Genomic DNA, 25855 nt, shown 5'->3' on the forward strand with positions numbered 1-25855 from the left:
GGGAATAGCGATCGCGAATCAGTAAGAAGGAGGGAGAGACCAGATCTACATTCAGCTGAAGAGAGATAAATATAGTGGAGAGTGAGAAAGAGGGAGCAAGTGTTGTCTGTGTTAGTGTAACGATGGCGGAGGTGCGGTGATGCTCAAAGTTACCGCTTACAGCGCCACAATCAGCAGGCGGAGCTACAATGCATTGGTTGTACGCAGAGGGCGTGTCCATTGAACCTCCCACTCTCAGCCTGTGTTCCACGGTGATTGACAGTTGGCGAACGACTGCGGACGGCGCAGGATCTAAACGCTAGGCGCTTGCACGCTCGCTCGCTCCTTCGGTTGTTCGACGGCGTATAGTCATACGCCTGGTGTGACTTTTTCTTGGAGAAGTACACGCGCATCATTTTACCTGTCCGTATCCCGTTTTGCAAACCGCGTTCTCATATACTGTGGTATACATGCGATTGTCGGACGTCTGACAGTTCAGTACGAACGATTAAGTATTTCAATACGCAGCACGCGATTATCGGAGTGTTCATCATAGACACCGACTACAAAACATAAGTCCTTTCCCGCGGTTTTACGACTATTCTGGTCATTCCTGCTACGATCGTGCGCGAATTGCAGGAGTATTATTACTGTGTTTGATCAATTGACGGATTTATTTCTGAAATATACACTTATTTCTAAAAATATTTGGTCGTAAAATTTTCCAAGACTCAACATCTTACTGGAATATACCTACATATACGTATTACAATATACATTTATATACACATTGAAAAATAAGGACATCAAAGTGATCGAATTATTGTGTTTGTATTTTGAAGAGAAATTGTAGTAATTTCTCATCACAACGATCCTCGTGTTCAGCCGGCTACTTGCAGCCGTATTCCCCCACCATCTCGACCACTATAGCGGCAATCCTATAGTCCCCCTTATGTTATACCGAGGATGTATATCTCGTGCACAGTGACATCGTGATCTTTGGTGAATAAGTGAGATTTTACTTCGGTCAATTTATTAATGTTTTTTGCCAATTCCGTTTGACAAGTCTTGAACGGTGAAGTGCGCTAATAAGTTTGATATCGGGTGACGTAAATGCTTGAAAAATAATATATATTTTAATTGTGTCAAAGTAATCAACAAGTAACCGTTTAAATAATAGTGTCGTAAAATTATTTGGATGCTCTAATGCCGTGGCTTTGAAAAGCATTACAAGAAGTTAAGAAATTTTATACCACTGGACACGAAATCAAGAAAAAAACAAAAGATGAGGAAGCAAGGGAATTCCAGTTACTTGTGCATAACGCATTGCTGACGTTGACGGCTCTCTTAATCAACTTCTTGGGTTTGTACTCAAAGGAGGGAAAAGAGCAGCTTTAAAGTGAGGGCGGACGTCCACCCTGCGAAGATCTCTTTCAAGATCATCGCCGTCGCGCCCGTTGTTGCTGCTTCCTTCTTTCAAGATCATTGTGTGCTCCTTTGTGAACACCTCTATACTCAACGTTTTTCATTCCTGTGGAGCTTTTATAGAAAATCAAAAACGTAGGGAAAAATTTTAAGTGTGCAGAAAGGAAAAAAGTGGTTTGGTGGAGAGTGTGAAGTGAGACTCGTCGTTTATTGTGGGAAAATATAGCCGCTACGGTGGCTCAGCACGCAGAGTTCCCCGGCGCGGCCAGGGCGTTCATGGCGCAGCCAAGGGTACGTGTGCTCTTATATGTTTACTTAGAAAATTTCATCGAAATTCTATTGATGAATCTCTCAATCGTAAACCAAAATTTATTTTTACTTTCAAGTGTTCAAGCTCTTGCGTCATCGATATTTATCAGTTCTTTTATCACATCCGGAACGCTCAGATTAGTCTGAATATTTTTTCAAACCTAGCGGAGTGAGTCAAGCAACACAATCTTACATTGCCGACGGATAACTAAATGCTTTGCATATGTTTACAGTGTGAATTCTCTTACTTAATTGCAATGTTTACCCTTCATACAGATACACTATTAGTTAGCTTTCAATTCACAAAAAATGTTAAGTTCGTTAAATTTTATTTTTATCGAATAGAGATTGGTAATGATCAATGAAAGTTAAATTAGTCGAAATTTGTTACATAAACAAAAGTACTCGTAGTCACAGATAATTAGATTAAGATTTCCCAGTATTTACATAGAGTGTTTTGAATATTATTGTTTCCTAAATCAATAGAGAATAGTTGATTACTTTTATTTTCATACACACTTTTCCTATACTATAAATTAACATGGCCAATATTAAATTACGCTGCACGCGGTTCATGTTCAATTGTATAATTTATTGTTGTAAAGGTGAAATTTCAAAACTTTTTGAAAAAAACTGATGCAAATACTCAAAAAGAATTGAAAAAAAAATTAAAAACTTACTGTGGTCTTATATTTTTGTTATTCTAATTCAATAAGAAATTGGAAAACAAAACACAATCGGACTAAGTATTATTCAATTTTTAAAATACAATTGATTAAAAAAAATATATAACAATGTATCTTAGAATAAATATTAATGTAAAAAATGTCTGAAATGGTGGTCAAAAATTTCTAATTCCTAGTTTATATACTTATAAATATAATTCTAAATTATCATAGACAAACAACAAGTTAGTATTTAGATCTAGAAGTAGACATAATTTGTGCATTTATAGTGTGATATAACAAAAAATTACGGAAAATTGAAAAATTTCTAATAAACTTTAATGAAAAAGTGAAATTTACTTTATAATATTAAACGAATTTAGTGAAATTTGAATTAATTGTTTCTAAATACAAATATTTAATTGACCAATTTTGATAATAATTCTTCAACTTATTAGAGAACTTTAGTAATTTGAATTCTTTCATTTTTTTTGTTTATCAAATTTTTACGCATTCATAGTTGCTTAATGCAAATTTTATTGAAATTAATTTTTCAAGATATGTGTTATTGATTTATGTAGAGCAGAAATGTAGGCAACAAATGCTATACGCAAAAAAAAAATTTATTTTTGTATTGGCAAAAAATTGATATATTCCAAAAAATAGTTAATAACATAAAGCTTATGTATCTGTCAATATTGGATGCACATTTAATTATCGAAGGTGGTCATCGTACCTTTCAATAATTTTTTTCAACAATTTTTCGACATAATTTTGAAATTTTTTCCCCTATCTATTGATATAACAAAAAGCACTTATACTTTTTAACTTATAATCGAAAGCTTAGAAATACGAGCTACTCTCTTTAATGATTAAAATTTCAAAAATCATTCATTTATAAGCCGTCGCATCGTGAAAGTACAAAGCATAAACTTGTTTTTGTGATAGTTATTTAAAGTTATATTTCTGCAATTTATGATGAACAAAATGATTACCTGGTTAACTAGTGTGTCGTAATGGTAATTTCATAAACGTGTGATGACGGGAAAAATGTGACAGAGCGTGATATCAGTCGCGCACAATGTGATAAAAAAATTTACACGAAATTACATTTATCGCGATCAATGATAAGACAAATCTAACGAAAAAGGTGAGTCGGAAAATATAGAAGCTATTAACTAATAAAAAACACTAGTCTGTAGAAGCTGCAGATTGATATTTTTAACAAAAAATTCTTAAGTGTTGGAAAGTTATTTCATATATAAAGAAATAGTGCCAAGTTCGATCATTACTATTTTAAAGTAATTAATATTTACATGGTGAAAAACAATTAATGGTCTTTTAAATTTGAAAATTATAGTGACAATCAAAGGCCAATAAATAATTTACAGTATAACTTATTATTCTGAGTGAAGTTAAAAAAATATCACATATACCGTATAACTCAAATTCAACAATCAGAAGTGATGAATTAGAGAAATTGTGTGCCTATTAAATTATATTATTTATAACAATACGTTAATTGAACATTAAATAATGGATTGATAAGTGAAAAAGTTAACGAATTAAAAAAATACATTTTATTAATCAGATAGGGGTGACTAAATGTGCGGTGAAAAAAATCAAATTAATAAAATTTATGTTGTCGATATAAAAAAAATTACCACAAGTCAGTTTTTAATGTCATCATGACATTTTTTTATACATTTCTTTACAATATTGGATCATTATTTGATTCTCACTTATTTTGTAGCTGTTCGCCAGATAGTTGTGTTCGTAATTGTGTATCAATATTCTGACAGTTCATAATGTTGAGAAAAGAATAATTCTGTCAAAAAGTGTGTCTTGTAAGCATTGTAAGCGATAAAATAAAAAGGTGATGAAAATTTGGCCTAGTCTGAGAGATAACTACGATCAATGAGGTCGTAAATCACACAGAACACAGTCTGTCTACCAAATTTATGTCGAGTTCGATCGAAGTCTGGAATTGAAGTTCTAAAATAATTATCAACTTATTAGATTATTACAATATTGGTAGTAAAATTTAACTTTCTATTTATATCTTTTATTTCAATTTTTCTATCATGAAAATATCTTTCAACACGTTATTCTTTTTCATAATTTACAATAAATTATAATAAATATAAATTATTTTTTTTTGCAACATTTTATTTTTTTTTAGGAACATGATTATTAAAAACATAAGAATTCATTACTCATTATTTTTGTAGTAGAATCGTTATAAAAAAAAAATTTAATGACTACGAATAATCTCTTCTGAACTGTCAATCTTGGAGTTAGATGCGTGAAAACATAAGTACAAAATGAATTGAATACGAAAGAGATAATCATAATTATGATTAAAGCTATTATTCCTACCATAACTTACAAATTTCATTATATGAAAGGAAAATTTTTTTATAAAAATGAATTTTAGAAAATTGAATAATTACTACTATCATTTTTTATATAGTGGTAGAATGAGCTACTAGTAAATAATAAACATAAACATAATAATAAAAGTAATGATATATTAAAATAATGGTTATGATAATGAATATTATTATATTAGTTCTCATAATAATTTTAAAGATTAAAAATTTCACACTACTTATTTTGCATTAAACTTTTAGAAGTAATAAATACTTAAAATACCGTTGGAAAATATTAAAGAATTTAGTGTGTTGTGTCGTGTGTATTATACTTAGAGTTATTTGCGGTTAGTGTAGTCGTGCGTGTTTGAATCTCGCGTGCGAGTCGATTCTCCGTAAAACCAAAAACCGAGCGAGGCAGCGAACATCAAAAAATGTATATAGCCCGAAGGGAGATGATCGCTGCTAAAAGTTGAAAATAAAAGTCGTGCAGCGGAAACAGAAACGGTAGAACAACAGGATAGTGATGCGGTGCAAACGTGATGAGAGTTCGGGACACGTGACAGGTCGATGTGAAACAACTTCCTTGGATATAGTTATTGGCGGAAACTTTCATTCTCTTAAGAAACGTCACCAAGATCTATGTGTTTTCCAAATGTCGGCATCAATCAGACTAGCTCTAGGAACTATTTAAAAATAACTATTTTTTTTCTCCATGTTTAAGTTGAGAAAGGCGCTTTTTCTATTTCATCAGCCGCATTCGTGCTTACATGCAACACTAGGAGATCTCATATTCAAGTTTACCCTCATTCTCCGTTAGAAAAATAGTAATTCTTCTCTATTTGGATATTAAAATAAAAGTATTTAGTTTTCTCAACACCTGGAAATACTCAGGAGTCATCTTACATGCAATTCGTTGGTCCATCAAGCTTCGTTTTGTTATTTATGCTTCATCTATTTTAAATATATATGTTAAATTTTTAATGTCATATCGTAGAATATTTAAAATTTAAACGTAAAATATTTCTTTAAAATGATTACATTGATAGAGGAGTTATCAAATCACTTTAATGTATAATCAATAATATTTGATATTTTGGAATGTAATGAATGTTTATTGTTTTCTTTTTTAATCAATTAAGATGAGTGATCTCTAATCAATAATAGTAATATCAACATTTTATGATAGCTATGTCATCGATATACTTTAAAATATTGTTTGACTATACAGAAGCTTGATAATTATCAAATAAAACATTTTTTGTTATACATTTTTTTATTTATTAAATTTTCAATATTTATGATTGCTACGAAAAAATGTTTTATATAATTTATTTTTTCAAAACTTAAAAGCAAAATAAATTCAATTCTATATAAATTTAATTGTTTTAACAATAGTTAAATACATTATTAAATGAATAAATAAAACGAAATATATTTACTGCTGATTTTAAATGGTTAACAAATTGAATCATTTTTAAAAGCTTGACAATTCTCTGAGTAAGTCGTTGTAAATAAAAGTGAAGTTGAATTTAGTTCAATCTTCTTTACTTTGTCGTTTATTTAAATATTCCACTACAGCTATCTAAATAAAATATCTTCGTAGCAGTGACCGTATGAAGTGTATCGCATTATAACTTCTTTATGCTTCTTACGTAAAAAAATTTTAAATTTATTCTTCAACTTCATATGAGGAAAAATAGTATTATTCTTACTATATTATTAAATTACTAATTAAATGTACTATGTGTATTCATATAAAATAATCTTGGTAACTTGAATTCGTAAATAAATCAATTAGAGTTTATAAGTAAAAGGTTGATTACGATAGTATTAGGTGTTGTCATAACCAGAATTCAAAACGATAATTAACATCACGCGACTATCAGAATATTCCCGCATCTATGTTCTATGTCTATCTGCTAATGTTATATATGAAAATTTACATATATCTGACCACAATCGATGTGATACTACATATTATAATTAGAGCGATAAATTGTTTTGTGATTTGTTTCCTGTATTATGTATTAGAATCTGAACTTTTAGGCTATTGACATAGTGATATTTTGCATAATTTAACTAGTGAAATGACATAGAATCTGATATTTATTATTACTATAATATTTCAATTACTTTATTATAAATAATAGCAATTTGGACATTGGATATTTAAAAAATTACTCAAAATTGTTTGATTTTTTTTATACACTTTAAATTCGTCATTGATATAACAGAAACAATTGAAATAGCTATGACTTAAGTTGAACACTTTTTAGTAGTTCACAAAGTTTAATTTTTTTTGAGGTTGAATATAAATTATTCGTTAAATGTTTCACTTTAGAACGCTCTGAAGCAATAAATTATTTAATAGACAATATTGTGATAAAATGTGAATAAACTTCCTTTTAGCTAATAATATATCCGATAGAAAATTCGTTTTATGTCAAGGATATAAGCACATATAATTTTTATATGTCTGACCACCTGTAGGTTTCAAACAATGAGACAGGAAAAGAGCTTCGTACGAGTGTTGTTTTTCTCGCGTAGCTAAAATACATATCATTAATTTCGTTCTTTGGGTGTTGAGTGTATGACGTTGAGGTTCGTTGTGTTCTGTGACCCACTTCGTACGACATTCACGTGCACCACACGTAATAATATCGACTCGAGTGGTCATTTATGACGAACGTGAACTGTCATTATCATCACCGTCTGTCGCCCCATGAACTTTGCCCTACTGAAATGCTGGCTGCTATTCTGCAGTGTATCAATGTGTGAAGTGTTGGCTTGATTGACTAATTTGCTAAAAAAAAATTCTCCTATTTCATTAATTTATTATTTTATCGATATGGACGAATTAAACATTCTTTAATAAATGTTTGATAAATAATTTGCAGTATGATGATGGCGGGCTGCATGGGAGTTACCTGGAGGGTGGTGGCGGAGGGGGAGCAGGATTATATGATCCACACGGGAGCGCTAGAGGTGTTCCAGGTCTCCACCACAGTCCACACATGGGAATGGGACCAGCCCACCCTCAATATCCACCACCTCCGCCTCAACCACCACAACACGTTCTCGCGGCAGCAGCAGCGGCTGCCGCGTCTGCAGTTCCTGATGTTCACAAACGTGACAAAGACGCCATTTATGGGTAAGTCATGTAATTTTGCATTTCCGTCTGTCACTAGTGATACATAAATTATTATTAGTCATGTGTAATGTATGCATAGAGTCCTGTCCGACAGATAGAATTTACTTCCGTAGCTGGATAAAGCCAATCATTGGCTCATTCTATTTATTATTTACTTGCAATTGTATTGTGTTAATTTGTAGTTATAGTTAGGGTTAAATTTATTAAAAACTCATTTAAAAAAAAATACTGCAGGTGTTTATTTAAAAAGGTTTTTCATCGAATGAATAATATCGTGATAAAGGTAATAAATGAAATTGTAAAGTTTAATTCGTTAACGAAGTACCATAAAGATAATGAGAAGACGCAAGCTGACGCGGTAGCAGTGATTTTAAATGCAATAATTAATTCTTTAGCGCGCGTTAATTGACTTTTTTATTCTTGTGCGCGAGAGCGGGTAAATGTCATGATAGAGACATCGAGTGGCACGATGGTGTGTGATCCCACAGAGCCCTCACTTGTTCGAGGTGGGTTTTCTAATAAGGCATTTCCCCATAGACTGTGCATTGGGTTAATTAAAAAATTGCACAAGAAATAAAAACATTCCAACTTAAATAAAGATAAAAACACCCAAAGGGGCATCGCGTCCGGCGATCTGCATCGAACCGTCGATCGACTTCTGATAAATTAATTTTTTAATTAAAATTCCTACTTGTTTGTGGTTGAATATATTGTATAGCCACGATGCGTAATTGAGAGGCTACCGGTGGCCGCGTGTAAGTTCAGAGAAGGGCAAAATCGAGTGCGAGCTGCACCTGGCGAGAGAACTTGATGCACATCAGAAAAGTCTCCTTCTTATTCTTCTCCTTCGTCTCTCGGTGTACTTCTGATACGTCGAGATTTTCAGCGCGTACACGAAAACAAACTATTATGGAATTATTGCGAATAGTTCTTTTACGGTGTGTTGTCGTGGATACAACATTATGATTTATCGTCACTGAATGCCTCCATTTTTGTTACCCGAAAACAGGAGCTTATTATTTTTAGAGCTACCCTACAATTTGTCTTCTCGTCGTGTGCCTCGTCCAGTCGCCTTTGATTTTTCTGGAATGCCCGAATTTTTTGATTCTCATCTCTTCTTCCTTCTCGCGTAATTTATCCTAAAAACCCATCTTGACCGGTTTCTCATCTCATTGAAAAATCAGTTCCACACGTAAATTTCTCATTTTTTTACACTGAAATAATATTAATTTTATTTCATATTAAATTTTATTATTAAACTTTTGAATTCTTTTGATTCTCCATAAAATTCAAATACAATGTTTTTTTTCTGATGGCAAGAATGTGTCAAATAAATTTGATTTTTTTTTAATTAATCGTAATGTTTAGAATGATAGGGGCTAAAATGTACACGATTAAGTGTAGGTGCATGCAAAAAATCAGTGATGAATAAACAAGGTGTCAGAATGATTTGACCGCAAAGGTAATGATATGATTGGCCGTTGAATGTTGTTTGGGGAATGATGCGGTTTTGTGGTTTCCTCTAAATTCTGTCGTCCCTCTCAATTCCATCCATTGGCTTTTTCATCGAGTATTTTGTATTCACTAACTATTTTGCTGCTATACAAAATTTCATCGAGAAATCACCGTGAAGCCACGAGGCACCCGAGCGAATCAATGATTCCAGCGTATTCATTGTTGGACAAAAGATATAAATTTGCGAGTCAGACAGCCAAAGTCACGAGAAGAATGATCTCGTGAAATAAAAGAACAAAAAATACATAAATGTTTTCTCTCGGTACAAACTGCACGAGCCTTATCAATTATCTCGCGGGCATGGACCGATACCTCCATGCCACAAAGTCAGGGAAAGATAAAAAATTTGCCGCGAGGCGTTAAAAAGAATAACAAAGATCAGACGAGATTTACTTTATTTCATTTTAAACATTAATAATTATAATTAATTGAGAGGTTAGTATTAAAAAAAAACGGTTAGTGCAATTCATCAACAATTAATAGAGGCTCAGTAATTAGCAGCCATTACTAATTACAAATAATATACTAATAAAAATTAATCATTCAGTTTCATCTATATTTTTATTTAAAAAGATAATATAAAACGATAATCAACAAATTCATCAATTGATAGCCTCCTACTTTTCCTTTACTTTATTGATCGGTTTAATAAATCTTTTGAAATTTGAATAGAAATCAAAAATATATTTCGTAAAAGTAATATCTTTTTCTCTCTTTAATAAAAGCAACCTAACGTTTTTTTTGTAGATTTATTTCTACTACCTTATTTTGTTTTATTGCTCAAAAGTAGAGTTCATAGGGCCGTTCTTCGCCACGTCAATTTGTTGACATTCGTTCCGAATTGTTTTATGCCTTGCCACGTCCCTTGCTACTATGAACACACATTAGTACCGTACGTAATAGTTGACCTCCACATACAAGTATTAGCAAAAAAATTCATTCATAGGTTAAAACATTATGGCATTAAATAAACTATCATTATAAAATTGTTTATAAACTAATTATTTAACATCTATATATCTATTGTACATTTTATATTTGTTCATTAAAATGATTGATTAGGTTCATAATCTTAAGGTCGTTGCACTGATGTTATGAATCAAGTTATGTTGGAGAACAAACCCTGAACATGATGACTGTGTTGCATCGAGCTAATCTTATCTTATCCCAATCCTCTGGGGTCGGTTTTTACTGTCGTATTCGATTCTATATTTACCTACAACGAATTTATTTTTTATTTTTTTTGATAATATATTATTTTAAATGCGAAATAAAATGAGAATTTTGAAGAATTAAAATCATGAAAAACACGGATTTAGACATGCGAGAGTTCAACTTTATAGGCATCAATGGATCTTATTATAAGTAGAAGAGGGAAAAGATATTTTCTTAAAATTCTTTTTTTAAAATTTTTTTTTGTTAAGGCTCTTGAGATGAACACTGAGAATGTTAGGTCAGAGTACCGAACGATAAACAGCTGCCACTAGCGTGGCCAAGCGGCTTCCGTCGGACCGTACGAGGCCTTTACTCTATTCTCGACAAGTTTAAGACAGAAAAAAAGGCAAAGAAGCTCTCGTCGTTTTTCGTTCAGAGGCTTCACGCTGGATTTCGTTTTTTACGCGATGCTTGTCCGCAAGTTTAATCGTATCTGCTTTAACCTTGGACACAAATAAAATCAAAATAGTTCTTTTTTCATAAAAACAGAGAAATATTATTTTATACTTTTTTTTTGTAAATTAAGCATATATTAAATAATTATTTATTTTTATAAGGATTGAGTTTTTGTGAGTATTTCATTAATGTTATTGTTTGTTATACTTTTCAGACATCCATTGTTTCCATTACTCGCACTAATATTCGAAAAATGTGAGTTAGCAACGTGCACACCACGAGAACCAGGAGTTGCGGGTGGCGATGTTTGCTCGTCTGAAAGTTTTAATGAGGATATTGCAGTCTTTTCCAAACAGGTAAGACCTTTTTTTAATCGAAAATGAATATCCTTATTGTTCTATGTTAACATCAATTATTCAAAAATAATTTTGTACATTTTTTCTTTTTCATAAATGATTATTCAACTAGAAATAATGATTGATGAAAAATTTGGAGTATCTAATCAAAGATCGTTTTAAAAAATTTTATTTTTAATTAGTACTTGAAAAGTTGAGTTTAAGATACTTCAATAAGTTGATGAATAAATGATGTTTGCGACGAAACATGAAACTATGTTCAATGCTGTAGAGCGTGGAGACGCGCCCCATGGGCGTCTCGACGCTACTTCCTGTCGTCGTGGTCTCTAAGAAATATCGCCAGAGTGCTTTGCATTGGGAATAATAGTCGTCAAATTAAAATAGATTTTACCATTTATTTTTTGTTTTTACTTTTCTTTTCTCCTAAAATAATATACGCTTTGAAAACTATTTTTCGATTTTTCCTGACAGCCTAGGACTCAGGAGAGTCCTGCAAACGTTGTATAGTCAAAAAAATACTTTCTCTTTCGTATTTTCATTTTTCTCCATCTCACACATGAGATCTCTGGCTCCAAAGTTTTCTATAAGCCCAACTCTCGAGGTGCTCCCCAAGGACACGTAGGTAACTCGAGCTCTTCATCGTGGTTTTAGACTCTTTTAATACGTACCATTTTACCATCTACATTCCGCTACGCACACGTGTCTATCAGTCGTAAGCATAGTTATACTCAGAAAATCGGTTAGGGGGTTTTTAAATATTTCTTTACATTGAAATCGCACATGTTATTTTCAACCGTTGAGATTTTTTTGTCTATCTAGCACTATTATATTTATATAATTTTATTAAATTAATTGTTAATAAATTAAACAATTTGTGTATTATTTAAAAATATTAGGTGAATTAGCTGCTTTATTAATTAAATAAAAAAAACTATTCAATTAAAAATTATTCTACATTTTAATTTTTCATTCGCTATGAATGATTAAAATCTCAATTCTGTCAAAACAAAATGAAAAAATCAAATAACATTAAAGAACAAAAGAACCAGTGATAAAATAAATTTTTTTAATGACTGTGATTAAGTAATTAATGTTGAAAAAAATTCAATATAAAAGTGTAATTATGATTGTATAGATGAGATGTAAACGGTTGTAAGGCGGTAATACAGGTAGCAAACTTTATTCTAAAAGTAGTCATGATATATATCATGATAACGATAAGAGAGATTATTTTGGCTCCAACGATCATAGAATAGGGGATAAAGAGCTAGAAAGTCATAAAGAAGATTATTATTTTTTTGTCTAATAATAAATACAGCAAATATGCTGAAAATTTCGAAATTCTCTGGTGACGAAGTTTTAAGGGTCTATTTCAACAGCATCATAATACTGAGAGTTCAATGGGTTCATAAGAACATCTTTGTACGGTCTTTCTTCATTTTTTTTTTCTTTCTTTTTTTAACGAAGCAGACAGGTAGAAAATTCTCGTCAAAGGGTTCTACTCTTCAGCCATCTTCAGCCTTGGGGATCGGTCTCGATTCTACCAACCGGTACCAGTGATGCCACGTCACGCTACGCCTCTTGAGATTGCGTTACCAAGTACATATTTTGCGTGCATACTGTTGTCGTCGCGAAACAACACAACATAACGCCCGGGTCCGTGTCTGTAATTGCAGTGAGTCCGTCGATACTATACGACATGTACACGTGGCATTTGACCCCAGAGTAATTTATGGCTGCAAAGCTATTCTCTCTTCTCTCAAGTCTACTGATGATGAATTGCTGGGTGGTTAAATATAAGTTTCATTCTAATGTACCACAACATTGTCAGTCTCGCGCAATCAATTTGTCAGTTATTTATAAATATGTAAGTACGTATAATACAATTATTAATATTACCAACATAAAACAGTTCATTATATTATACTCAGTCGTATTTAATCTGTATCATTCATATATTTGTATCAGCATTAAGAATAAAATCAATTATTACATTATTTCTTTCTTTTGATTGTCAGTTTCTTCAAAAATCAATCTATTAAATATGCATTGCTTTGAGCTACTATTTGATTCTCGTTATTAAATTTTAATAAAAAATTCAAATTTGATGGAAAATGTTCAAAAATTATTCAATTGTCGATTGAAATATTCAGAAATCAATATCTATGGTCGTCTTGACATTTAACGAGATTTAAACAATTATCGTTAGTTAAAAATTAAGAAATTACAATTTTCATCACATAGAAATTTGTTTTATAAAGCCAGTTGAGACATATACTTGGCAAAACAATTTACTGATATTCATTAATAATAGTTTTGGTGGTATTCTTCAATAGATGAAATACTAATAATATTGATGTATGTATTTGGACATATTGATGATTAATTAATACACAAATTACTTTTGACAACATTAAAGTAAATAAATAAATAAAAAATTTCTATGTGGTATTTTTTTTGGATACCACTAAGCTTCCACATCATTATCATCATCATCAGTGCACGATAGCAACACGGTAGAGCCCTAAAATTGACAAAAGGCCACATAAGATTATTCGATGCATTTCATGTTCAGGTATTATAGGTTCGTATGTGATGCGCAGTATGTAAGGATGACGAGGGAAGAGGGAGAATTTGTGAACGGCTGGAAGGGCGCTGCTCATTTTATGCCATTGTAAATTGATCTATTCAATGGGCCTGCCATTATCCCCCACGGGTCTTCAGTCTCAATGCTATCGATTTGAAGCAAAATGCAGGAGGCCTTTGGAGCCACTTGGTGCATCGTGGCGTGTCTAAAACGTGCCACGGGTATATCCTGCTGAGTCCAGTGGTTCATTGTTGCGGCCCTTTTTTCTGTTCACTCTGTTACCTTCTGTCTCGTACTCGCCTTTTATCTCCTCGCGACTTGTACCTGAGATGCGCGTTTTACTTTTGCTACGGCCTCACCGCAGGACTCTGAAACCAGTAAAACGTTGAAGAGAGCAACCCTGTCTTGTTTCTATACATCTTCAATTTTTTCCCATTCGACTAATAAGATAGGACAAGTTTAATATTACTTTTTTTATTTACAGTGTTGTGATGTACATTTTGTTTTTTTGTAAAGGTTGATGCTCTCAAGTTTGTCACCCTTAAATTGGTAACCCTGACAACACATTGTTGCAATGACTGATCCGGAAGTTATATCCGTTTATATCTCCATCGCGCTCACTCTACCTGGTGTAGTTGCCCTCTTACCTCCTGATGCCGTACCGTTGGGATTTATTGGCGCAATTAGAATGCACCTCAGGGGCATTAAACCCTCGTAAAACGTTGAAGATCAAAGAACACAAGGAACCAGATGTTACGCGTGACTCAATTAACTTGCACGCGTTGATTTTATACTTATTCATTTAACTCGCGTTTGTTTAAATTATTTATTAGATACTTATTTCTTTTTTTTGTTTGTCGCTCATCTTAGTAAGTGGTGGTCTTACTTTAAGACGTCATGTTGGTTTAATATAGCCAACAGGCTAAGAGTGAAAGTATAACTAAACGTAGTTGTGTTATAATCATGTATTCACATATTTGGTTATATGCATTTTGGATCCTGATGGTAAGAATGATGTGACCTAAGCGGCGTCTCTCACTGATTTCGTTTGTCTTGTTTTTCGATGTAAGACAAAGAAAAATTTAAATATTCGCGACATTTTATTATCATAATCTTGATAAGAGCAACAACGTCTTTTTCTTAGTTTCTCCTTCACATGTAAAGTACCCATGTAACAAAAGAAATTTTCTACGGAATTCTAAAAGAGTCCCGTTTCGAAAATGTTTTGCTGGTGAGACGTAGGAGAATTCCGTAGGAACACTAGAAGAATGTTATGAGAATTTCGAAAAAATATTTTTCTATCCAATTTTCTTGTTTTATATACTGATGACATTGATTCTCATTTACTTTTATCTTGAATTATGTAGATAAACACTTATCTGAATTTTCACTTTTACACTGAATAACTTTTTTTTATATGAAATGACACTTCGAAAGGATCCAGATGTTGTTCCTTTTATTTCAAAAAACTGATATCCAAAGAAACAATACACACTTAATGTGCATAAAGCCTTATACTGTCATTTGGCAGAAAAAAAAATTATGAAATGTAAAAATGTTATTTCAAAAATGAATAAAAATTATGTTTGATTAAACTTTGCTGAGTTTAGATAAATTTTTATTCGCATCATTAAAGTTAAAGTTAAGGTCAAGATAGTTTTATTGACAATTATAAAAATAAATCTAAAAAGCTGTGAGGCAATGGGATTAATGTAACTTTTTTTAACATTTTACAATTTTCAATAATTCAATATTAAAATTTGTACAAAATTGATCATAGTGTTTATTTTATAATGTAGGTTATAACAAATGACATTTTTAGCAATATAAAATGATATATAATAAAAATGGTAAATTGTACATTGTTAAATATATTCATTTGTTTTGATGATTATTTACATTGAATTAATTTTGAAATTCTGGATAGAAAAAATTTTTTTGATATTCTTATTAAATTCTTCTGGTGTTTCTACGAAATTCCATAAAAATTACCCTGTCTCCCACCAGCAAAACATTTTCGAAACGGGACTCTTCTGAAATTCCATAGGAAAATTTTTTTCTAGATGGGTAAATTCATTTTATTGTTTTTATTATTTTGTTGCAATGACGTTTCTCATCCAATCATCGTGGAAACTAATCGTCAATGTTCAAATTTTAATGAAAATATATATACGCTTGTCTGTTAAGTTAGATGAATCACTGCATCTATCTTGTTATGTCGTTAGGAAAAGGCCGAAGAAGCGAATGTTTATGCAAAATAGGCAACTTCGTTACTCGTCAATTTTATAGGGTTATTTCTTGGGAAACGCGTTTCACCGTTGGAGGAACTAGTTATGTATAAATTAGAATTTTCAATTGTAGATAAAGAATAAAGATGAGAGCGTTGCTAATTTAATTGCGTTTGCGGTATATCAATATGATACAACCATTTAAAGACTCACCACTTAAAGTTTATATTTATTTATATAGCTTACAATATGTTGATCGAACACAACGCATTAACTTTCTTAAAATTAAACGATTATCATAAAATTTCTCTAAAAACATTCAATTTAATAATCACAAAAAAATATTGTAAAATTATTTAAATTCATTTTATGTGTTCTGATTAAATTCAACGATAGTCTGAAAAAAATGCAATTTTATTGAATGTGGAGAAATAATCACAAATTTATCAAGTATCATTTTTTATGATAGTATTTAAGTACATACATTACTTTACATTTATTGATACTCTTTTTTTTGAATAAAAATTTTCAATAAATGTATAATAAGTTATTACTGGAGACAGAATTATTTAAAAGATTTATGCAATCCTTAAAGCTTGAAAACTTTATTATTCTATCATTTGTCAAAGTTTATAGTTGGTTCTAAAATAATGTAGCGTGACTCCAGGATTATTATTAATAATTACTAATCGCTTATTTTATCATTAAAAGCCTACAATTTTCTTGTCTTATTGACACAAATATTTAGAATAGGCTGCTCTTAAAAATCAGAAATATAAAGGATTTTTTTTCAATTACAATAAACGTTTATTGCTATCAATTACAAGAAAGTCTATATTTTTTTTATTATTAATTGTTTATTTTATGGGTAAAAATATTTTTTAAAAAAAGTTGAGTTCTTTAGAGATTAACTTTAGTCGTCAAAAGTGAAAAGACTGAATCTTTTGTACTTTTAAATAAAGTCAACTCATGGGTTTTCAGGAATTAGTGTCAACCATCATGACCTCAAGTTTAAATGTTTTAAAAACTGTTTGTTTTCTACCTCTGAAAATCTATTCTTAGACATTCCAAGGAGAAAGTCATCTATTGAGCGACAAGAAAAAATTTTCCAATTCAGGGATGTTGTAAAATTTATATGCAGCAAAGCGTTGTATAAAACATTATGATACTTGGAATATTTACTTCCCTTAGTTTTTTTCTCTTAAACATGGCTATTTTTTTCATACTTTTCATTGCTTTTGACCAGTCCTGTTGTCTGGTTTGCAGTTAAAGGGTGCAGGATTGTCAAGGAAAAGACCAGACTTCAACCATACAGCAGCTGCTTTATATATCTATCTTCAAGATCTTTTACACACCAAGGCTCAAACATTTGTGATATTCCTTCACTTTTCTACTACTATACCTTGCAGTACAGACATTGAACTGAAACTCCAAGATCATTTTATAAATATTATCAAATAATATTTTTACCGCTATATTGAGTTATGTCTTCAGTCAGACAGATGTGTTTATTTTCCTTGTCAATTTTACTGTCTAGACCTTCATTTAGATGAATCTGTTCCAATATCTCTGCATCACATTTAACAAATAGAAATAAAATTGTAGTTGATAAATAAATATATTTAATTTTGAGACATCAACTAACTAAACAAAGTTTTTTTATTTATGAAAGTAAACAAATCGTATCAAATTTCTTGAGAGTGTAATCACTGTTGTAGGTGTTGGTATAGTTTTTAAACATATTGGATAATATTTAAGTGGCTTTAAAGACGAACAAACAGCAGAACGAGGTCTTGTTGAAAGTACAGCATTGGAGATCGAGCTGTTTACAATTTGTAATCGGGATGTCTACCTGCACGGCGCTAGCGGCCGCTCTGGGACCGTCGAAAAACAGCAGTGACCAGAAAGAGGAGGCGCAAGAACTAGTTCCACTATTTTCATCTCTGTTTAGTTCTTGATTCTCTTCGTTCCGTTCCTTGTTTTCTTCTTCGTCTCACGGTCAAGTTGACAGTATTTTTGTCTGGTTGTACACGAGACACCTTCATTACTATACACTCGATATATACGCCAGGGAAGTTCCATTCAGGATTCAATCTCATGAATACCAGCGTTGCACATACCCAAGATTTGTTCATGGATATCTCGTTATACGCAATCGATTTCGTTGTCTTTGGAGCTCGCATGTACAATTCGCCGTTATTCATATGTGACTAGCACTTGATGCCGACAATAGAAAAGTAATAGTTTTTCATTGATGTTTCATAAAGAGATATTTGATGATAATAAACGACGAATAAGATCATAGTGAACTTCAAAACATCATATTCATGATGATCAGAGACAAAAGACATCGATAACCCTGACTAATACCAGTCAAACTTGATTGTATTCCGGTGTATTTCCGGTCTACGTGAAGGCCTATCCGTGCTTTTCTATGTCTATCTGTCTGTGCACGTACGGATTGTGTAGTAAAGGGGTACCAATTAAGTAGAAGCACGCGAGGGAAATCGCTTAAAGCACTCTGGAGATATTATCGTTCCTACCCTTAATACTGTAATTACCGGTGGATCTAATTATTAAAGTATTTATGTGATTTTGTACATGTGTTTCAGATCAGACAAGAGAAACCTTACTATATTGCAGACCCGGAGGTGGATTCGCTGGTGAGTGGTTTTGTTTTTATTTCTATTATTTTACAATTCAACTGAACTATTATTTATTATTCTCAGCCAACAAGATAATCATTTTCATAATAAAAATATAATCTGTACTCATAAAATATTCTATATAGCCATTTTTAAATCTCTTATTTTAATTACTAGTAGCGAAAAGTGCATTCAAAATTCGAGCTATTGTTTTATTTCACTGTAAAATTGAAAATTCATCGTTAAACTGAAGAAAATTTTCAAATCAAAATAATGAAATTTATATAAAAATCATATTGATAAAAATTATATTATGTGATAAAAAGAACATTAATTATATTATACTTGTATGGCAATATAGAAATAAATACACGTTATTTTCTTCATAAATTGATTTACTTTTAAGAAAATACATTCTTTCATCATTTAATATTAGTTTTTATAATAAATTCTCATAAAATATATTTACAAAATTCAAATCAAAAGTCTCTAGCGCCATTAGTTTCAACAACCAATCAACGCCTGAATAAACCGATGACGGAGATACCGTCGAACATAACCAACATCCGTGGTTGTTTACTTTTTGGTAGAGGATAATAATAAGATTTTACATTATTATTGTTATTAACTTTTTCACTCTATTAATTTATTTTTTTTTCATTTACATGCATCAATTTAATTATACAATTTAAATTTTAAAAAAATTGTGGAGGTTTAATATGACTTTTTATCAGAAAAATTTTTTTTCTTACGTAACAGATATTTATTTAATTTTTATCTTTATCTCATTGGCTTATAGTTAGTAGAGGTTATTCTTTGTTGAATAGAAAATAATTCGGTTTATTAACTTGCTTTGAACAATGAGCAAGGTAATTAAAGCTCAGAGGAGTGGCCTCGAACACATTAAGATTAAAGTACTGCATTCACTCTTAACTTTCTCTCTCTGTCTTTTGTATCTCGTAATACCGACACTCTTGGCTCGAAGACGGCTATTCTTTTACTGAGGACCTTCGAAGCAAGGAAGAAATATTTCAAAACCCTCAAGTGTTCCGCGATCTAAGATAACTCGTGGGAAGTGGGCTTCTTAAATAGTTTATCCATGAACGGTAGATTCTTTTTGATTTCCTTGAGAATTACAATTTCGTCGAAGCGACAAGTCTCGTTTATCATGAAAATTTTGCCGGATGCAAGAAGCAGTATCAAGATATATATATTTCATGTTTCCACTGACAAAGATGATTGAAGAACCGATGAAGACTTTGGAATTGTCGCCTATACCGGCTGATCTTTCCTATATGTCACAACTGTCAGCAGTTATTCTGGACACAAATACCAGGCGTGACAAAAAAGTCGACAAGAAGAGAATCAAATACATGATTTGCTACACAAGTATCTGTCTTCATATTTGCATAATATATTTGTATCGTATTTTATTTATATTAATAGGATGTCATCCAAACTATCCTAATCATTCGCTGCATTAATAAATTTTATATAAAATAGATAATATTTTTTTTCTTTTACTTTTAATTAGTGTTGATCATTAGTTACATTTATATATTTTTCCACGTTTTAGGTTTTAATTTATTAGTTTTCTTCTATTAATTTATCGTGTAATTGATTTCATTTATTCAAATCTTGAGAGTATTTTTTATTTTAATTGAATAATATATATGTATTTATTTATTTTTGTTATTAATATCAAACAAATTGCTCATCGAATTAAAAATATATAATATTGGAAATGAGTTCTGTGGAATCGTCGAATAAACTGGATGTAAATTAGCTATACATTTGAGTCATGGTGATGGCGTGTTTGAGGAAAAACAGATTTCATCTAAATTGTAAAGAGAGTATTGTTGACGACAACATGATGAAAAGAAGTCGCGCGTGGCAGTAAAGACACGAATTGTGTGCGCAAATGGAATGTAGAAGAGCATTGGAAGTTTTTGTTATCAAGATAAACTAAACTGCTTCTTCATATGTATCTTATAATACCTACTTGTACATATACTTGTATGTATTTTTTCCCCTCGAATCTAACATACTCTTAAAGGTAATTGTTTTTAAATAACTAATATTACAAACATGTTTTTCTGAATTTTTTACTCAAACTATGCAACATATTCAAGTTCATTACTTCTGTGGCAAATTGCAATCTGCGAATGAGTTTCTCTATCGTTAAGAGGCTGCACGTTTGGAGTTTTTGTGAGATCCTCCACCTTCTGTTTTATTCTTGTTGGAATATATGGCCTTTGGTCTCAAGACACTTACGGTGCAGTACGTACACTGTTTCTTTCATTTCAAAAGGTAAAGTGGCGGTGCTCTGATCGAAGACTTTTTGCTTGATAATTTCATAGAATGGAAAAGTCTGCAGGCAAGTAGATTGCTTGTGAGTCTGTCAACTATCCTCAGAAGTGGCATTACAACAGTAGAATTGCTGGAATCATGTGGAGACTCACGAAGAGACAAGTTTGGTTCAGATTTCAAGACTTTTTTTTTAATCAATTACGAATGACGTACTACAAGTCCTATATGGTGTCATGAGCGTGACGAACAGGTCATATAGATGAGTCGTTGAACATTACTATAATTCTTGGAAGACTATTCAAATTGTTTCTACTCGTCTGTTACTGCTGTTGCAACAGCGAAAGGTTTGTAGTATGTAGCAGTCAGGTCTGTGGCCTCAAGAAGATGGTACTCGAAGCGACACTCGAGGTGGGCGTATAAACCAAGTTTTACTGACTCTTTTCTGTTCTGCTTTCTCTTTCCTGATCTCGAAATCGCCTTTGTCGTTGTCTTTGTCTTTTTAACCTCCGTGCAGCGACGTCGTAAACGAAACGAAGGAAGTCAGCGCGCGGTCGCAACCAGAAAAGAGCAAAACGACAGGCACAAGAGTTGTTCGAGTAGGGAGAGAGAAAGAGGGACAGATGTTGGAAAAAAAGTCAAAAAGAAAACGAGTAAAGCAGACGAAAGGGTTAGGCACGCACGCTCAAATAAGATTCCTATTAGCATACGCGAGAAATGAGCCAATGAGATGCTAATTGTCGGTCTTAAGCTTGAAAAATAATTGCAGGAGAAGCAGCATTACTTCTTCATGTTTCTTGTTGTTTAAAGAGCTGCCAGGTTTGGAATTTGTTATCATGTCCGTCCAAAACATCTTCAGATGCTTCTCATTAAATTCTAGGGACATATCAATTTCAATAATTGACCTCTGACTGTCTCATAAATCTGTTGACGTCTCTTCATTGAATACTTTTACTTTTGTTTCTTCAGCTCCAATTCTTTCATTCTTATTTTAACCCTCGCTTCGAGATAAACGTCTAAATGTTAAGTAAAAAAGCGTAATTGATGAAAAGAACAGATGAAATTTTATCCTTATTCCCAAGGATACATTCTTTGTCAATAATCAGGATATTGATCTTGTTGTTTAGCCAATAAAAATTGATGTATTTTTATAATGAATTCATTTCAGGATGAAATCATTTAAAATTTCAATCAGTTATTAATAATGGAAATATTAAATTCAAAAAATAGCTTTGTTTGAATGATTTGTCAGTAATAAAAGCTTCCGTAGGATATAGGATACATTGTAGGGTAAAAAAAGAACAAGTATAATTGATCAAAGGCAAGAGATGAAACTTCATCCTTATATTCAAGGATATATATTCATGAGGAGGAGGATGAATGATCGGGATATTGATCCATCTAGTAACACAATCGCTCATCATGAAGTGTCTCCAGATGGTTTCAATGTCAAAAAAGGGATCGATAAAAGAGAGTATATATGTTGAACGTCAAACTCAACTCGGGTGGTCCTTGCGCCAGGATTCGTCCTTCGGTCGCATCTCGCCCAGGAAAAAAGCTGTATGCGATTCGTCTCGGCGCAAAAATTAACGTCTCGTCGTCAAGCTGAGAGACGTCTGACTGCTGCTACTGCTGGACTTGTTTGTTTTTCCTTTTTGGCATCATTGCAGAAAGAACGAGAGAGAAATCAATGAGTCCCCTAGGAGTTAGTGCAGGAAGGGTGGTCCTCACCTCGGGTATAATTTCCAACTAAGACGCTTTTAGTACTCGTTTCTACTAAGCGCATTTAAGTGACTCTTATATGGGAGTCTTCTTCGGTTTATGTCCCTTCAGTTGTGTCGGAGTGCAACAGCGTGAGGTAAAAGAACTACAAGACAACTGAAGAGGAAGGAAGAAAGATATAGAACCAACGACTTGCATGAAGACTCCTCCTTTTGGGCTTGTTATGGCGCTCGTTAAGACGTTAATGTCGCCGAAAATATTCACAAAAATGCAGGTGCAGTAAAGTCTCGTACACGCACGCACGTGTTACCGTTCGACCACACTCAGTTATATATTCTCTAGTGTCTGCTATTTTTTACTCATTTTTTCCCCTCTTGACTCCTATGTAATAGGCGCAACATATATATTAATGTTCCGTTTTTTCTTGCCATTCTTTTATTCGTTTTACTGTTTAAAAGATGCATCTAGTTCTGTCGTTGTGCAATGCCTTTTCAGCGACTCCTCACGACTATAAATCTCTAGTTATTAAGCCTACAAAGCTAACGTTTGATGGCCCGTACAAATGACCTCATGTGGCTTTCTCTTCTTCTTTTATCTGCAGAATCTATATACTGTTGCTCCTTAATTTCTGGTTTACGAATGAAGAGATCATCATTTATATGCCGGTACCTGCATTATTGGCACATGTTTGTGAATATTTATTTTTTTAAAAGCTGAAAATCGTCGTAAGTCAAGAATTGATCTCATGAAAAATAATAAACTTTTTATTAAAATATTTTTTCTATTGTCATTCTATTAAAAAGAAAAATAGGTTTATTTTTCAAAAATTGTTTTTTTTTCATAAATTTCAACCTTTTTTTTTATTATTTAATATTATATTATAATTTTAATTTAATTAAGAGTTGAGTAAATACTTTCTTTCATTATTCTCAATGAAAGAAAAAGATAATTGTATTCACTGAATAATAAAAGATAGAAGAATAAATAAATAAAGGAGAAAGAGTAAAATGAGTCGTAAATCACTGAGCATCGATAAGAGCAGAATAGTAGTTGTGGTGATTCGCACCAATGTTTCTTCCTCATTGATAATTGATACAATTAACGTCCATTCATTAAGCAACGCTTCTATCGCACGGTTATACGAACGACCTTTCTAACCGATCGTATAATAACTGTCTGAGACACATAAACTTTTGATCGTTTCTCTTTTATTTCTCTTTGTTGTATCTTCATTTACTGTATACGAAAGCCTTCGAGCTAATAAATACAGAGTAGAGGGTGAGAAATCGTCATTGGCATTAAAATAAAAATTAACACACCACGTTTATATTGGAAGACACGCGATGTGTAAATTTATAGCCTAATATTTAAAACTCAATCGACATTGAGAAAGCTCGTTAATGATTATATTACTGATCAAGTCTCGTGCCATTATGTACCGAGAAAGCTTAAGAGAAAAAGAAATGATAATAATTTGCGACTGTCAACATTGTGAGATTGGCAAATTGGATTCCATCGTCAATGGATTTGAGTAGTTTTTTCTTCTCTCAAATATACCCATCAGCTGCATCAATAACGTATTTCATAGTATTTTTTCTTTGCCTCTCTTATTCCTTTCTTGACATCGTCAAGCTCTTTTTCTCTTCACCTCTAGACTGACTAGTTTAACTGCATCCTACACTCGTAAAAGTATCATCTATTAGTGTTAAACGTTCCTATCGATCCACAAGGCTTCACAGGGAGATTTACGATGTCGTATAGATTCTCGAGTTGCTGGAAATCGTACTGACAACGTTCTCGATCCACCAACATAGTCAACACACATTCAATATAAATGTTCACATCTACTGGTCTAAACTTATCTAATGTCGATCAGGTGACATTCAAGTGTTAAAATTGTAAAAAAGTGACAGTAAGATGGTATTCCATAGCTCATTAATTGTGATAAAGTACAACTGCTATAGTAATTAACAATAAAATTCTCATGTAATGTGACAATAGTCTTGATAAAATGTCATTAAACACTACTTGTATTATTATCGTTTCACATTTTTATTATTCCGTTTATTGAAGCAAAAAATACATATAAGATCACTATATATATATATATATATATATATATATATATATATATATATAATGACACATTCTTTTGCTTATAAAAATAATTCTCCTCGTCTGCAGCTCCTATAAATAACACCATCAGATGCTGCTTTTTTTCATTTCACATCTTTGGTTAATTAATATCACATGATGAGCGATTGAAGCAAAATCTTCTCGAGAAAGCAAATCACGCCCTGGCGCCTTCCGTGTATTTCATTTATTTAAATACAATTATATACACAGATTCATCTAAAGAGTGTACGTATAATAATACCGCCTCCAAGTGCAGTACAGAGAAGACATTGTATTGCTGTGTAGATGATGAACTCGATGCGTCAAATCTTTTGAGCAAATGCTCTGATTCGCGCCTCAGCAGCTTTATTTCGCGCTGGCGCATAAGAAGAGTCTCTGTTTTATTCCTTATAATGCCTACATCATCTTTCCGATTCGTTAAAAATCGACACGTTGAGTAGAATGCACGAAACTTGCAGCGGGTAATAAGTAGAAAGGAATTTGATGTAAAGTTTCATCGCGGGTGGTATAAGTGAGTTGTTTTAAATTAGGTAATAGAGACGATAGTAGCATCAAGATAATAGATCTTTAGCGTTGTATAATGTTGAAGAAGGTACGCTGTACTACTAGTGTGCCATCAAGAAATGGATAATATTCAGTAGACTCTTTGCTTATCATTGAAATTAAAATAAAGGATAATGACATAAATATATATAGGTGCATGTTGTTAATTAACAATTAAGATAACTATGCTATTTAATTGAATGGTTATATCGGTTGCTAAGGCAGTAGCGACAAAATAGAGGATAAGGTAGAATATAGAATGCAAAAGGATAGTTGGAGGAATGAGAATAAAGACCGGTCA

The 25855-nt window shown here is 32.1% G+C and overlaps 1 protein-coding gene across 1 annotated transcript in view; it reads left to right on the forward strand.

Moving 5' to 3' along the window:
* Positions 1-272: 272 nt before the first annotated feature.
* Positions 273-25855, forward strand: part of hth (homothorax) — a 34474-nt gene continuing 8891 nt past the window's right edge. Inside the window, exons 1-4 of the mRNA XM_035080425.1 lie at positions 273-1695; positions 7651-7904; positions 11245-11386; positions 18814-18864. Of these exons, the coding sequence (XP_034936316.1) occupies positions 1681-1695; positions 7651-7904; positions 11245-11386; positions 18814-18864 (462 nt within the window). The 5' untranslated portion in view covers positions 273-1680. The remainder of the gene's footprint in view (positions 1696-7650; positions 7905-11244; positions 11387-18813; positions 18865-25855) is intronic.

Source organism: Chelonus insularis, unplaced genomic scaffold, assembly GCF_013357705.1.
Source record: "Chelonus insularis isolate UGA/USDA-ARS -01 unplaced genomic scaffold, ASM1335770v1 contig_280_pilon, whole genome shotgun sequence".
In the NCBI taxonomy this organism is placed as follows: Eukaryota; Metazoa; Arthropoda; class Insecta; order Hymenoptera; family Braconidae; genus Chelonus; species Chelonus insularis.